We start from the raw sequence: 16,415 nt of genomic DNA, 5'->3' as shown, positions 1-16,415 counted from the left end.
CCAACAAATAAACAGGGCAGGTTTGGCCAAGCCCAGAACTGGTTTCCAAAGGGAATCTCAGTCTCTCTGAGGGAATCTCTCTGATGAGTCTCTCCGTTCTGTCATTGTCGTGGTTACTCATCTGATCTCAAATCAGTTGCTAGGGATCGTGCTCAGATTGACTGGGATTTCCTCTCAGTAGTGCTCGCTTCTTGACGTAGGTACAAGCATCAGCAAAAAACGAAAATCATAATAAAGAGTAATAAACATCATAAATTACAGTTCCTCAGTAAAAATTATGCGTTGCCATGGAAACCCCTTTCTCAGTTTTCTGTCTACAGTAATGGACTGATGATATGGTCCAATCTAACCAAGATGCTCTGGGACTCTGTGTTATGTCCAGTCAGTGTTGGCCCTAGCTTCCGATGAAAGAGGGACTTTCTACTCTCCTACTCCAAAGACACATGGCATCTCCCCAGTTTCCTCAGTTTGCCACATTTTGCGAGGGGGGGGGGGGGTTGTAGACAGGCCACCACAACGTAACAAAAAAACGATACATACACAAACACAGAAGTCACACTATTCAAGTATTCAGATTCTCCATATTTGCCCCCCCATCCCTCGCCTATCCCATTTGTTAAACTAAAAGTAAGAAAGCACATACCATCTCTGGGGAAACCTCTTGAATAATTAAGCACCTGCACATTAGCAGGATGAAACAACATTCATAACATTTATAAATACCTCTCAGCAATAAAAGAGCAAACCCACTCTTTTGAATGGCTGCAGGATTCAGAGGCTGTGCAGCCCTACACCATGAAGTGTTTCAAGGCATTTGTGAGATGTAAGAGTCACAGGAGCGGAAAGACTGCAGTCTGAAGGACTTCCCTCTTTTTTTATGTCATGGAGTCCTCAGTTTGCACTCCAACTCCAACATGGTTCACAACAGAAAAAAGTAGATGAATGGAGAGAGAGAGAGGGAGAGAAAGAGAAGTGCAAGAGAAGTTTAAGATGCAAGGTGTTTTTTTTCCTGTCACAGAGACCATTGCAACTCGTCAAAGTCCATGGCTCCGCTTAGGTTTGTGTCTGTTTCCAGAATGCTCATGATCACTTCCATGGCTGCCTCGTCACTGCTAAGGCCAAGGCCAAGGCCAAGGCCACTGGGCCCAACCACTGTTTCCAGGTCCAACTCGGCGCTCTCGTCTGTGGGCAGAGGGGACAGCAGCACACACAGAGAGTTACATCACCAGCTCGCATAAGACAAGGCTTGGAATTGAGCATCTTCATGCTTACTACCAACATGTCTCCTAAACTTAATATAGCTGGATTTGTATTGTATCACACTTATTAATCTCGTTTTGAGGCATGAATGCAACAAATGTAATTGTAAATCTGCTGTCAGCATTACAGACATGAAACTTATTACTGCGTTAAGAAATGTATACAGTATGTCATTTCTAAAATTGTACACAGTTGTAAAAAGGCAATATTTTGACTTGCAGGTAACTATAAGAAAGCCGTTAAAAGACAACGGGGGATGATCTAATTGCTGTAAATAGACCACAGCTGGTCACTCCATCAGATCCACTCTCTCCAGCTGTCTACTCAATTATGTGTACTGTAATGAGACATGGCAGTCTGCACCTGCACTCGTGGAGGCCTCGCCACCTAGGAAGGAAGCTCCGCAGGGTCCCTGGCTTGGCTCTAGTCCAGACTTCCCAGGCTGCCTGCCATCATGCTCTGTGATTGGCACCTACAAAACCACGGCAACAAAAACAATGAGTACAACACAAAGGGCAACAGAAGCTAAGGTGATTCTACTGGTCAATACAAGAGACAGTACAGTTCAGTGCAAGAGAATAAGGGAAGGAAGAGAAAAGAATGTTGATTATTGAATGACATATATTTTAGTGGAACCCTGTCACGAAGAGGGAGAAAGGCCAAGGAGAGATAGAGAGAAAATAAATGACAAAAGAGAATGGTGTTAGAGAAAAGATGAAATGGGAATGATATGAGGCGGTTGTGCGTTACATTAGAGGCGTTATACAGTATACTCACAGGGCCGCTGGGTGATGAGGGCACTGGAGACTTCTCTGGAAGTAAACAGAAAGGGCTAGGCGTCCCACTGGAGGGAGAGTTCATCCTGTTTGTGTGAAGATGGTGACGGCATGTAAGCACACAGGGAGGCCCAACATCATGAGATTTTAAAACTTTGCAGACTAAGACTGCAGTTTATTTCCAACACTTCTCAGACTAACTAGTGTTGGTGACATTTACCAGTCCATGCAAGCATGTTGACATATCATTTTCTAATTCTAAAGTGTCCAACTACACCAGACTGGACCGACACCATAACCATCATCTTGGATTAGCAATACCTGTTGAACTCCAGCAACTCGTTAGCAATTTGGGTCCCAATGCTTCCAGTGTAGATCATTGTTCCTGAGCCACTGCTGATTCCAGGAATAACCGGAGAGAAGTGCTTGACTTCCTCTGCTGAGGGTAAAACAAAAGGACAGAAAGAACCCATACTGATGAAGTGCCATCTATATGAAGGTGAGTTCAAACACATGAAGAATCAGATCTTTCCCAGAGATCCTACCTTGCGTTTTCCTGAAATCACTTGGCTCCACTGCCTTCTCCCCCTTTTCACCACAGCCCCTACAAAAAATGAAGGTATGTTTCTTAAAGTCACTTTCAATCAGTTGGTGTTGTTCAACTGCATGGACTCAGGAATTCAAGGAAGAATTTCAGGAACTCTGAATCTTAGGGAAGATATTCATTCAATGACTTTTTGGTCTAAATATTTGTTTCAGACACATTTGAGTGTAGTTTGTACAGCAGAATAGCTATTTGGTCAAATGTATCAATTTAATGGTGACTAACCCTGCAATTAATTGTCCGTTTGTTATTAACTCATTTAATTAAAAAAGTGCAATTTTCCAAAACAGGCAAAAAATTCTGATTCCTGGATGGGACACTGGCTTCAGTATGTTCATGGTTAATGTGGTTTCATGGAAAAACCAACCAGGAATCTCTCTGGGGGAAGTACCTACTTTACGTTTCAAACTGTTTTTGCTCCGGAAATGGTTCCAAACCTTGGTGGGAAATGTGAAAGACAAACAGCAGGATGTTCCCTGCAGCAGATACTCACGATACAACTTTACTTGTCGACACAATAAACTCCATCTCTTTGGTCCACGGATTTATAAAACTAAACCACTGGCTTTGTAGTGTAACAAAGGAGCCCTGTTTCGTCTTGAATTTGTAGCGATTTGTCTCAATCTTCTCTTTGCTGCGGAGGACTGCAGAGGAAAAAGACACCACACTGAAAAGTACCATAAAAAACTAAAATAAAAAATAAAAAAAATGCCTCTTACCTTTCCTGTGGCTTTCGGCAAGATGTGCCAAGTCCTCTTGGTGGAAATACTCATAGCAAGATGTTCCCAGTAACTCCTGAGGCAAATATCCTATGATAGTAGTGGCCCTGAAGTAGGACAAGAATACAAAATGTTTGCTATGATGTTTGTGTGCAAAAACAAAGCAGATGACAATGCTAACAACGCAGGGCCTAACGGACATTTAGCTATGAATAGTCTTGTTTGGGTGTAGACCATGAAATTAAAGACATGAGAAAACTGTTAGCTTGAACTGAGCTTAAGCTGTTATGTGCTAGGACTACCAGTTGGTCTTTCAAACAGACAAACATGCCCTTTAATTACCTGAAATTAAAACATCTTTGGTAGCATTTTACTTGAACCCTGTATCCATGAAGCATTTTCAACACATTCATAAAGGGTTATAAAGTATTCATAATGCCTCATTATGATTGATTGTCATAATTCTATATTATACAGCTATTTATCAGTGGCGGATTAAGGTATGAGCAACTGGGCTGCATCATGCCAGAGTGGCACAGGGGCAACCACGCATATTTGTTTTGAATAGTATTTTATAATTAAAAACTTAAGTATGCTAATCCTTAATACTCAAGTGCAAAAATGCTAAGAATGGGCAACATACTTTACCTTTGGTCTACAAAGGTAAATTTGCCATCTACGGCATAGCGGGTGACGAACTCAGTAGGCCTGACGGTGACCTCGCTGGTCTCCTCTCGAGGGAGGGGGCCGGAGTGGACGCGGCCCATGGCCACCAGGCAGGGGAGGTGCGAGCTCTCCCTCTCCAGGTCCGCTTCGACCTCTGTGTCGAGCTGGTGGGTGGACCAGCTACGCATGTAGCCGGTACAATGCACAGTGCAGTACCGCTGGGATTCTGTGGGGGTGGAGACAGTTCAATTCGTTAGACTCGATCAAAGATGACAGTTGCTCATGATGGAATTCAAAGGAGATTAAAGTTTTTTACAGTTTCTACTTATCCTTGAGGAAGGGTAATACACAAGTACACAGGAACTGATGTAATTAGTATGGCATCATATGTGCATTTCATCCATGTTTTATGCACATTGATACTGAAAATAATGTTTACGATATATAATGATATATTTCCTGCAAATAACCACAATGTCCTGTAGGAAATAAATAGATGGTTTTGGAAAGAACACGCTGGCACTTTGCACGTGTGTAGAGATTTGGATAGGATGTGTTTGGCATGGAGAATCACTGAACTCGACCTGAAAACAAATTTGCTTTAAACACACACATTGATATGTGATTTTTAGGTAACATCTTTAGAAAGTATAACTAATTAAAATAATTATGCAAACAATATAATCACTGTTTGTGCAAAAACATACAGAAAGAAACAGATGGCTTTCTGCATTTTGTGGCAGGACATGTTCTACATATAAAGTCAGGGAACTATTTCAGGAATTAATAGGAATATGATTTAGGAATTATTTCAAGCTTTGAAATTCATCAAAGCTTATCTAAGGTTGATAAGATAGTTTCAGCTTAATTATTAAATGAGATGTGATACTTCATGAGACTTCATACCATTATGGGCATGCTACTAAAAGAGAACGCTTAACACACATAAGAATAGATCAAAGTTATTTTCAAGGAGATGTGAAGGCTACCTTTCTTCCTGGAGGCGGAGAGCTGAGGCACCTTCTGCCCCGACCTCCACGCGGCCCGGCTCTGCTTCATGCGACAGAAGAAGGAGCGCCGGGCGCCCGTGCTAATGTTTCCAGACGGCACATCGGAGGGAACCTGCACCCCGGCTGAGGACACACAGAGACCGTACAAAATGAGTTGACCTTTGACCTTCAGGGCTAAACCTACTTGGCACTGTAGATGATGCCAGGTGATTTCATCGAAGGACCAAGCTCACCGTCGATTATAACGTCACAACAGGCTAATCAAGATGCTATGCAACGGTTGTGTTCAGTCTGCTTATATAAGTTGGTGTGATGAACACGATGAAAGCTGGTCTATGCAAAACAAAGGACTGCATGACCTTGCAATTGACCATGCTACTGAGGGATGGATACAGCAATCCCCATATATATACGTATATTAAAAATAAATGAAATATCTAACCCTTTAATATGTCTTTTACCTACATTTGTCTGCAAACACACTTCAATGCAAGTTTATGTGTTTTTTTTATTCTATGGCAGCAGAAAACTGAGATAACCACTAGAAAGTAAAAAAACAAAACAAAAACTTTTATTTGAGCACTGACTTTTTCTCAGATGATTCCCCACCCACCATCCACAAAAGCCTGGGTGTTACTGAAGAGCTGAGCTCACCCACACTTAATGGGATTTGCTGCTGTGAGCATCAGCAAGAATGAATGGAGCCGTTACTATCGCACAGGAGGATGTCAGTGTCATTTTAGCTCAATCCCAGCTCTGATACCCTTAGAGTGAATGGTGTGTTAGCTTGCCTCTTCTTTTTGTGGCAGATAGCCAAGCCCAGTACCTCACTCACAGTCGTTTTAATAACCACTTACTTTTAGTGTCAATGAGTCGCTCACGAGGATACAGTTCTGATGCAGACAGCTGCTCCTTCACCTTGCTGACATCTTTAGGATGAACATAATCGAACAGACTCCGTCCTATCAGCTCCATCTGCAAAATAAATAGACCATTCAACATATCCATGAACTCAACATGTCCTGCATTGTATCACAAGTCAAATACAGTTATTGAGAAAAACATCAGCAGCTTTGTATGGTAAATATTCTGCTTCACTTCAAAATTCTCAACTCTGTAAAAACGTTCATTTCAGTGGGGAGCCCTAGCGCAAACCACATCAGATGCGGACTCAGCGCCAGTGGGGATCTGGGTTCGAGTCTGACAGGTGCTCATTCCCCAACCCCATACCCCACCTCTCATCCACTCAGTTCCTGTCTCTCTCTACTGTCCTGGCCATATGAAGGCTAAAAAGCCCAAAAATTAACTAAAGATTTTAAAAGATTGAATAACTTGAGTTTTTGCCTAAAATTGCTCCATATTTCAAAAATAACCAAACTACAACACTCTGGATAATTCTCAAAAGGCCACTTACTCACCCGACTATAGTGAAGTGTCTTAGACATGGACTCTGAGACAAAGATGAGCTTTCCCCTGTCACAGCTCACCACGAAGAGGAAGCCATCAGCAGCCTAGACAACAAATAAACACAAGATGGAGAGAGCTTGCCAGTGTGCAAGAAAAAATATTCACCATGTGCCAAAAGTTTCTAATCATAGTCTCTCATCATAGGCTTTTTTATACTACTATTCTACACAATGGCTGGCAGTCTTCACCACATATTAACACTAAACAATACAGTTTGACATGAATACAATGGTCTGTTGGTGAAAAAATATTAATTGCAAGTACCAGCTGAAAAAAGAGGAATGTAAACAGACCTTTAAGGTCATAGGTGCTCTGTAATTGTAGCTAAATTAAAGATTTGCAATTGGAGAATAAATGGGAAGCCTGCACTTGCACTTAAGGCAAAGATTTAAAGGCGATGGCCTCAAGTGTTGAAATTTGAAAATGTTGAGAAGGGCAGGTCTTAGTTTAGAAATACCAAGGCATACAGTTGTAATGCTAAGACTATAATGGTCTTTCCATAACTAGCTCACCACTAACCAGTGGAAGACCAGTCAAATACCCTCATCAAGGATTATAGGTCAAAGTAAAAGTTCGCTTAACAGCAAACAAGAGAGGGACACGTGGGAACAACAAACGAAGATTGCTAGAAGGGATTCTGGGATGACGATAGCAATTTGGTGCGAACTACACATCCAGAATCAATGAACATCACAGAAGTCATAGAAGTTGTCGGCAGACAATGAGTGGAAGGGTAGACGATCGGTAAACCCATAAGTAATATTAATTAATTATTGTTTAATACTCGTCACCGGACCTGATCCATTTCCGATTACAAAGAAATATTAATGCATGATTGGACCTTTACTTTTTCGTTAAGTAACGGTGTCGATTGCCTGATTTTAAAGGGATCGTATTTTGTTTTGTATGTTTTGCATTGCGCAAATCTTACGGTCGGTAAGTACAGACACTTTATTACATGAGCAGCAGGATGCCTTGACGTTGAAGGTAAGTGAGGTGTTGTTAGAATGAAACCCCATGTAAAATTAACAGCCAAGCCAATGTGGCAATAGTTTGACTACCAACCTAATGCTTATTCTAAACCTAAACATCTAATTTGACATTGGTTCTATTAACGAGTCAGTTATGTATTTAGCAGATTTACTGTAAACTTTACTGTAAAAAGAATTATTTAAAAATATATAATCAATATGAAAAATCAGGCAATGGACACCGTTACTCAATGAAAAAGTAAATGTCCTAGTATTAAACAATCATACATGAATATAATTTCCTTGAAAACAGAAAGAAGGTCTTAACCAGTCATTAATTAATATTACTTCTGAGTATACTGGTCGTCTACCCTTCAACCCATCATCTACCGACAGCTGTCACTGAGTGAGGATTGAAAGAGGCTGACAAGCTGTGTGCTTTGTTTTCATTTTGATGTCCTTTGACATCCATTGTGCACTGCACCAGTACGCTATGATCTTAAGTTTGACGTGTCCACCCTAAAGAAGGTATGAAGCCCAAACTAGATGAATTGTCGACCAAAAAGGCCATTCAGTCTTTCACATGAAAAAAATTTAATATGGCCAGCCCCTCTCAACTTTGTTATTACTTCAACACTAGAGGCCGCTACCTATCTTGGTATGCACCAATTGGTCTTGATGGGTTTGAGTCACCTACTCTTAGCACTAATTGTTTGAGTTCATCCTCAGGCAGAAATGAAGGCTTGGGATGAGCTTCAGAAAAAGAACTTGTAGCCCCTGCAAGAGATGATGGCACGCAACATGAAAACACAGTCAGCTGCCCCTGGATCTCTCTTCTCCTCCACCGACATCAAAGAGGCGGAGAAGGTATTTCTTTACATCATCGTCAGGACTCCATCTACATCCACCACACCTTTAAGGGATTTAAGGTGCTGTACAGCCATGCGGAGTACAGTCAGCTTGTCCAGCTTACGCGCTAGCGGGTTGCAGGCAGGCACCACGGCAGAGAGCTCTTCGATGAGGGTGTTCATCTTGTCCCGCCGTCGCTTCTCTATCTGACTGTGCGGTTCTCTACTAGGTCAAAGGACATACATACAGTCTGCTGTGTGATTATTTCAAGCACACGCTGCAAATACAATTGCAATTTTATAAGATAATGACGTATTGTAACTAGCACATGGTATCATATTTTATGTTCACATACTTAAACCAGTCTCTGATACAATGACCCTATAAGTGTAAAGTGTAATATAATTTCATGCTGCATTAGTATCACATAAATGTCTTCTTTAAAAAGAGTGAGGGACTTTTACTGGAGAGACATTTCAGGCTACCTGAAGCATCTCATTTTGCTTTGCTGGTCTTCTCCCTCTGACCTGGAGTGAGAAAAGGGGGAAATTATGAGTGGGCACATTGCAATCACATCAACTGTTACACGTTCACATTTAGAATATGGTCATTCTGGTTTTGTGTAGTCTAGTCAGTAAGCTAGTCAGCTGTTGTCTCAGGCTGTCATCAAAAACAACATTAGCACCAAGCTCTACATACTAATGCATACTGTGGACTATAAACAGATACCTGTTTCTCCCTTTAAGAGAGGGCACTTTGTCATCACGTCAACTGCTCCATGTTCACATTTACAAAATGGCAATTCTAGTTTTGTGTTAGTCTAGTCAGTAATTGTCTCAGGCTGTCACCAAAAACAACATTAGCTCAATGCTCTATGTATTAATGCATGCTGTGGACTACGTATAAGCAGATACCTGTCCGGTTCACTAAGCATCTCGGCATCTAAACTCCCGTTTGAAGACAGAGGCACATGGTGCATAGGGAGGCCAGATATGATGCCTCCCCTGATGGAAGAAAAAAATTGAATGTTGGTAGAGATCACATTATGTGGTCTCTTTCCTTGATTGACAAGGAAAAGGCATTTTAGTTCTGGTTCATGTCATTCCCCACCACCAAAACAAAACACAATTTTGAAAAAGAAAGAGCCCTTCTGAAAAGGCATAGGTCCACTTGTTGCTCCCAGAGAAAATCTATGCACAGGGACCAGACTACATTTAAATAATTGTATTACATTTGTGGGGAATGAGTTATTACATATGTGAAAGGTAACAGTTATTATGTTTGTGGAAAGTTATTTCACCTCTGGGATTATAACATTTTTAAAAAAATGCAGATTTGTGTTACGTTTGTGGTTTTTAGGACCCTGTGAACTCCTCGAACCCTGGCACACTCACAAGCTCTTGCCCTTTCCCTTCCGTTTCCGTGACAAGTCCATACAGGAGATGGAGGAGGAGGAGGAAGAGGAAGGGGCAGCTGGCTCGGACCATACACTGCGAGAGGAGACCCGTGTCATGATGCTTGGCAGGGAGACCGCGATTCTCAATGGAGCCTTAGAAGAAGAGCGCACCTTTCCTAAATTAAGAGAGATGGAGAGAAAACACAGTTTCAGTTTCCCCAATGGGTTACCATATCATATATTGTAATGACACTGCATAGGAAAGTCTACATACACACACACACTCACATACACTGATGTATAGATAAGACAACTTCTGTGTTGAGAAATATTTAGCACTTTCAGGTTGCGACTATAAATAACGTTCTGTAAATTCTGTAAATGCTCTAGACAGCTGACCTTTCGTGTATCAGAGAGGGGCACGCGCTAGTCCTCCCCCCATCTGGGCTGACCCAGGACTCCTGCCCCAATGCAGGTTCACGAAAATATGAGAAGGTGTCAAATGGAGGAGAAAATGGGGACAAAAAACACACTGCAACATGTGAATGAAATCATGTATGATTCCTAAGTCTATGGATTCCTGACACATCGACATTACTGTATTGATCAAACATTACTGAAGCTGCTTCTTCCATTCAACTATTTTTATAAACAGGGTGTAAAGCAACACTGCCTCTAACATCACTGGGTTTGGATTTATTGCATGGCATAATACAGTTGCCATGCATACTGTTGGTATGGTACCAAAGGTCAGTTGAAATACAGTGGTGAGAGATCTACAGTGCTAAAACATTAACACAACAGGCTGGCTTTGTCCAGTTAGTTACTCCATTTTGAGGAAGAAGCATTTCCTAATGGGTAGTTTGGTGGTAACCACAATCCCCAATTACCTCGAAATGCAATGCATCTGCTACCTGTGCAAGTCAAGAAGATTTTGGCTGGAAAAGCCTGAGGCAGTATTCTAGTAAGTAGGCTTTATAAAAGGTGCATTGTGTTACCTCCTGTTATAAAATGCGCCGTATAAATAAAGTTTGATTTGATGGTAAGATTATTACACCGTCCCTTGATTGAGTAAGTAGTCAGTAAAAAGACTAAAAAGACGCCTTCCTCAAAAGCACCTTTTGGTTGTTGGTATAACATGGTAATGCGAATATAATTCTGTTTAACATATATAAATACTTGTTTCTCAAGAGGCAAATAAAAGCCAAGCAATTTCTGTATGTGTAAATGTTATCCCCACTTATCTGGAGCTTTAAAACGTCATGTACACTATACCTTCAAAACCACAATGCATGACAAAGTCCGTCAAAAGCCGCCTCCAGAGAGGGTGAAAGCGTTATTCTTCACAAGAGCTGATTTAGGGCCAACAAATCAGCCTCTGTCTTATTGCTTTTTAGTTTCAGATCATTTAACAGGCGATGAGCAGGAAGAAAGAGGTAGTGGGCTTCATTGACATGTAAAGCTGAGTATCATCACCATAAATAGTGAAAGTAAACACCATGATGTCCAAGGACATTTCAGAGTGGGAAAAAATAAATGATAAAGAGGAGAAGCCCCAAAACTGAGCTCTGGGGAACCCCCTTGGTGACTGCTGAGATCACCCACTTACAGCTCATTATTTGGATAAACTGGGTCCTGTCAGTGAAATAGGACAACAGCCACTGATGCATCTACTGTGGACTCCAAAGTCGGCTTGATATTCAAGGAGAAAACAATGAGAAATGATGCCAAAGGTCCAGGAGAATTTATCAAATAAATTAGTCTGTGGTAGGCCCAGAGTATTTAGAGAGCATGGTTCCTTTTGATCAATAACTGAATAAATCAAATTTTGATGAAGTGTCAGAATTTTAGAGTAGAGACGGAACAACTTTCACTAGAGAGATTCAGATGGAGGGTATTTCCAAGTGATTAAAGTTGTACATTTTCAGTATAAAAAAAGCTCTGCCGTTTTCTGGGAAACTGGCCCAAAATGACACACATCCTACTTTCACTGAAACATGAATGAAAGAGAGTGCTTCTAGTGACTTCCCTTTACTAAAGCACTCTTCCACAGACCTAGTGCCCCCATTCATGATAATGGCCTGGTCTATTATCCTCAGTTCTAAAGAAACACCTGCTGCGGGATTTTTCCAAAAGGTCCACAACTCCCCTTGACGGTCAAGAGTCCCATTTCTACACAAACACAACAACGTAAACCGAATCACTGGAGAGTTAAGGGTGCAACATTGTTATCACCTTTATTGGAATTCAATTTATCCTAATGTTAATCAGATTGTAACACTATTTATTTAGGGACAACACATGCAAATCAGTTTACCACATAAACAACACTCTGTCATAAACAAAGACGATTGCTGACTTTTGAAGTTTAGGTTTTCTCTTATTGTTGAACAGCGAATGACGTTTTCTGAGGCCAACGTATCACGCTCGTATTGCTGGGAGGGGGGTATTTGCCCAGGCGATGGCGCAGTTGCTATTTTGAAAGTGTGAGGAAAGCACCCTTGTGCCTCTATCACTGTCCCATCTTGTACATTTTTTTATGAATAAAAGCACAAATACAGCACTTTACCATTCATGAACTACAGTGTGATTAACGAGCTAGAGCCATCCATATACTTTTTAAAGTTTGTCTTCTGGGATACATCTAAGACGGTAGCTATGTTGGTTCTGGTCTCTGTTGGAATTTAAACTGTAAGTCTTAGCCTTCTATTGCAGGCCTGACTGATGGAGGAGGGGGGAGCATAGTCTAGAGGTAATCACAAGCTAAAGTGAAGTGCAATGTTGGCTTAAGATGTTTGCGATTTAGCATGGTGTTTCGTATTACTGGTATCTTACACAGTGCAGCGGAACTGAGTGTGGATCAAACTACTGTCATTCAGCACTTTTAGAAAGTTGGAACATTTCTTCTAGGAGACAAACAACACGTGAGTTGCAAAATAACAGCAGAATCTGCCAGAGACATTCTGTTTCGGTTATTTCTGTCTCTGAACGTGAGGGACGCTGTCGCGTGAAGTAGCACGCCGCCAGGCGAGAGCTCTGTTCATTGCCCATAACGTGCAGCTGGCTTTCTTCCCGAGTGTGTGGCACGTGAGAGTAATAAGTTGCAGCTATCACCTTACCTAAGCGCTTACATAAAATGACCTACATCCAACTCCGCGCTTCCTTTATATTATAAACTATGACAGTTTATTTGAAGTTATCCGCAAAATAGGGATATTAACCTGTACATTTACAAGTAACCTATAGGCCTATTTGGTCCATTTGTTCATAAGAGTTGTTTTTTAAAAGCTCTACCTTGAAAACACTCATTCAATTAAGTTGGTCTGGACTTAATTCTCAAGAGATGCTATTATGTGGCGGGAGGGGGGTTCTTGGAATAGACACGGAGCGTACATAACACTGACACTCCACAAACTGAAAAAATGGGAGAGCAGCTAAATGAAAACAATAAGGAATGATGAAAAAACTGGGCCATTAAAAAATATATCATCACAGACAGGTAACACAGAGCAGGGAGGGAAGAGAGTAGGAGCAGGTCAGTTGTCTACCGAGAACAGAGACCCCTCTCTGCATACCCCCACAGAAGTCCCTGGGAAATATGGTGTTTATATGTAGGGGAGTTCAACTTTGTCTATCTCACTCTCACGTTTTAAGGAGCTGCCTTATAGTGTTCTTACTGCCCGCACTATGAATAGAGCTTTCCCAAGCACTGTACAAACAGAGCCAGTTAAGCTGACCCACCTCTAATTGATCACAATGAACACAACACTTTAACAACATTGACCTTGGAATTTAAACTTAAAGGATCTTATCATCATTTGTTTATCATTTGCTCTTCTGTCTTGGGTATAAGTGCAGTGGCCACTTTTGATCCATCAACTGTTGAACAATACTGACATATCCCTTCAGTTTTTTAACAGTTCCATATCAACACCTTACATAAATGTACATGTTAGGTATCAATACTTACTCTCGGGGTATTTGTGGTGTTCCCTTGTAGTTTACAAAAACTAGCATAACACATACTTTACAAGTGTTGTACCACAAGTACATAATGTTGAGTGTGTTGTTCTGGAAAATAACATAACTATAAACCCTAACACAAAGAATTACATTTTAAAATATGATTCTGTATGATGAATTTGCTTTTATTTGTTTTGAACTATGCAGGAGTGAGTCAGCTTGGCGCTGTCTTTCCACATATTTCTGTGCATTAATCGTGGTATGGCAACCCTCCAGTGGATTTCCTTTGGGTTAGTGGCATAACACAGGGGCGTAACCCAAATTAAGAAAATTGATCAGCTTTTAACTTGGCAGCATTAACAACACTCTCTCTTTCAGCAACACTGATTCAAGACTGATATTTTAACTGCTTTTTCCAACATCGCACCAATCACCACAGTCAGAAAATATGTTACTGTGACTTTCAACTCTTAAATAGAAGACCTTCAGAGATGAGATGCAGAGCTGAAATGTATTTTGGCAGAGCAGAACCAAACTTGTCTGGATTTGGTGTTGAGAGAATGTGTCCGGTGGATTGATGATTTGCTGAAGAAGCCTAGAGTTTATATGTGCAGTGTAACTTTAAGAAATCCATTTCCATGATCAAAAGAACATAATAAATAATAATATGGACGCAGATTCTGATAAAAAGTCTAAACCGGTGTCTCTTCATCTGAGAAGGATTTTGACTTTGCCTCTGACGATGATAGCAGTATGTTTCGTTCTCATTTTTTAGTTTGTTCCAACTTTATAAAATATGGTATTCTATCCCAATACCATTCTGGCCCCTTCCACCATGCCTCTCACTGTCTCACACACAATTGCCAGTTATGGATCTACAACGAACATTTCAATAACAGGTTTGCCACACTGTTCTTACAACAGCATCTTTGTTTTAGACATCACTGATGATAAAAATACTAAAACAGAAAGTACCAAAAAGGTTGTGCTCATGCCATAGCTCCCTTTCAGAATGTGGGCACACATTCAAAACTAGGTTACACAGAGGTGTGGGATGTGCATTGTGTGGGAGTAACATATCACGGTGAAGCACATCACAGCAAACACTGACAACACTATTTACCCAGGTTAACTGATTTTAGCATACACAGAAAGTCAAAATAGAGACTTTCAAATGTAATCAGATAGGTTACCAAGCTTACCATAAAACCACTGGCTGAATGATCAATTTGTGAGATGGTATAGGCTTACTTTTTGTCTCAAGGACAATTCAGTCTGTCAGTCTTAGTCTAACCTGGAATAAGATCAAGCTGTTTGAATACATCCCTCAGCCGACCTCTTGAAAATCCTGGTGTTAAACAGTCTATGTGAATATGTGAAACAATAACACTGTGCTCTTCCTTTAACCTAGTTATATCTTATGCAAGCAGACACTGTTATGTTCCATTGGATTTTAAATGAGAAGTTCAAAAGAAATGCAATTTAATGGAAATTCCTGAAACATTTCAAAACATTAGAATGCACTTGTTCAAATTGTGCCAAAATAAAAGTTATTGTTTGATAAACCTATATTCATGAATGTCATTGTGTGTAGAAGAAGAACTTTGTACAATAACTTTCTTCCAAAAAAGTAAATACCATGGTTGGTTGATTGTAGGCTACTAATACTAAACATTAAAAAGGGGACTTCGTTTATTGCTGTCTAATCCCTAAATGTAGGCTAAAGTTTGGTTTTAGGCCTTAATGTCCCCTTTGGAATTTCGATTATGCTATAAATATAGTATAAAACTATTAAATTGCTGAAAATAACAATTCCCAAAAATTATTTTCAAGATTTGTTTTCAAAGACACTCACATTTCAAGATAAGATAAAGATTTAAATTGTTTACAAAACTTTGTAGGTTACGCAGTGTATTGACCCGCAGGATCATCCATCTATTAGCGTCCCCATCTCTCGGCAAAGAACTCCCAATGGATGACAATAGGTTTAAAAAGACCCTCGAGGATGCTGAACTAGTATGACAGTTCGGTCAACTGCTCCCGTGCGTCAAAGTATCAAATGTTCCCCTCCAAGCTTCTGTGATCAATAGCTAAGCGTGAAACAATGTCTCTACGCTAGGGAGCCCAACTGCACGGTGACATTTTCGTCAAGATGATGGGAAATTCAAATTCGAAAAGAAGTCTCTTCGAAAGTAAGTTTGCCCCACTGATCTAGTGACCTAATTTTCCGAGGAATACAGAAGTCTACTGCCAAGCGGCGACGAGAAACACCCAAACAGCTCCCCTCTCCACCGACCGGCGCATAACACCGACTGCAGCAGCATACTAACTTACTAGCAGCAGGATCAGGACATCGCATATGAATGGAACAGTCATGGACAGTCTCCATAGTTTCTGTATGCATGTTAATAATACCTGTGTGTTCTTCAGGCGCTCCTTCGACGCTGTTGGCCGCGGCTTTCCCCGCCGACATGGCCAGAGTCGGTCTGCCGCGGACCAGCACCGCAGTGCATGTGTATTTGTGGAAGAGTAAGGGAATATATGTTAAGGCAGGAGAGATGGGGAGAGGCGGTGAATTAGGGGTGTTGTATAATTTGAGTTTTTTTTCTTCTTCATTCTCTTTTTTTCTAGGGGGAAGTTGAAAGGGAGGGGGCAACTACGACACAGAAACGTGCAGGGAGTGTAATCAGGACATGTGTGGAACACCGGGAAACGCGGAAGGAGAGAGACTCCT

At 41.0% G+C, this 16,415-nt stretch overlaps 1 protein-coding gene across 1 annotated transcript; it reads right to left on the bottom strand.

Annotated features, from left to right (window-relative positions):
* Positions 1 to 1,012: 1,012 nt before the first annotated feature.
* On the bottom strand, positions 1,013 to 16,154 carry LOC308375009 (basic helix-loop-helix ARNT-like protein 2; the record flags this gene model as incomplete). Its single annotated transcript, XM_080851028.1, has 17 exons — positions 1,013 to 1,182; positions 1,624 to 1,732; positions 2,038 to 2,122; positions 2,358 to 2,481; positions 2,582 to 2,640; positions 3,134 to 3,284; positions 3,360 to 3,466; positions 4,008 to 4,251; positions 5,015 to 5,158; positions 5,893 to 6,010; positions 6,454 to 6,546; positions 8,171 to 8,250; positions 8,387 to 8,547; positions 8,808 to 8,849; positions 9,237 to 9,326; positions 9,717 to 9,894; positions 16,097 to 16,154. The coding sequence occupies 17 exons, from the start codon at positions 16,152 to 16,154 to the stop codon at positions 1,013 to 1,015; spliced, it is 2,013 nt and encodes a 670-aa protein (XP_080707154.1).
* Positions 16,155 to 16,415: the final 261 nt, after the last annotated feature.

This window comes from Sprattus sprattus (assembly GCF_963457725.1).
Source record: "Sprattus sprattus genome assembly, chromosome: 14".
Taxonomy (NCBI): Eukaryota; Metazoa; Chordata; class Actinopteri; order Clupeiformes; family Clupeidae; genus Sprattus; species Sprattus sprattus.
Note: the sequence above shows the minus strand (reverse complement) of the source record. Positions and strands in the feature narration are given on the sequence as shown.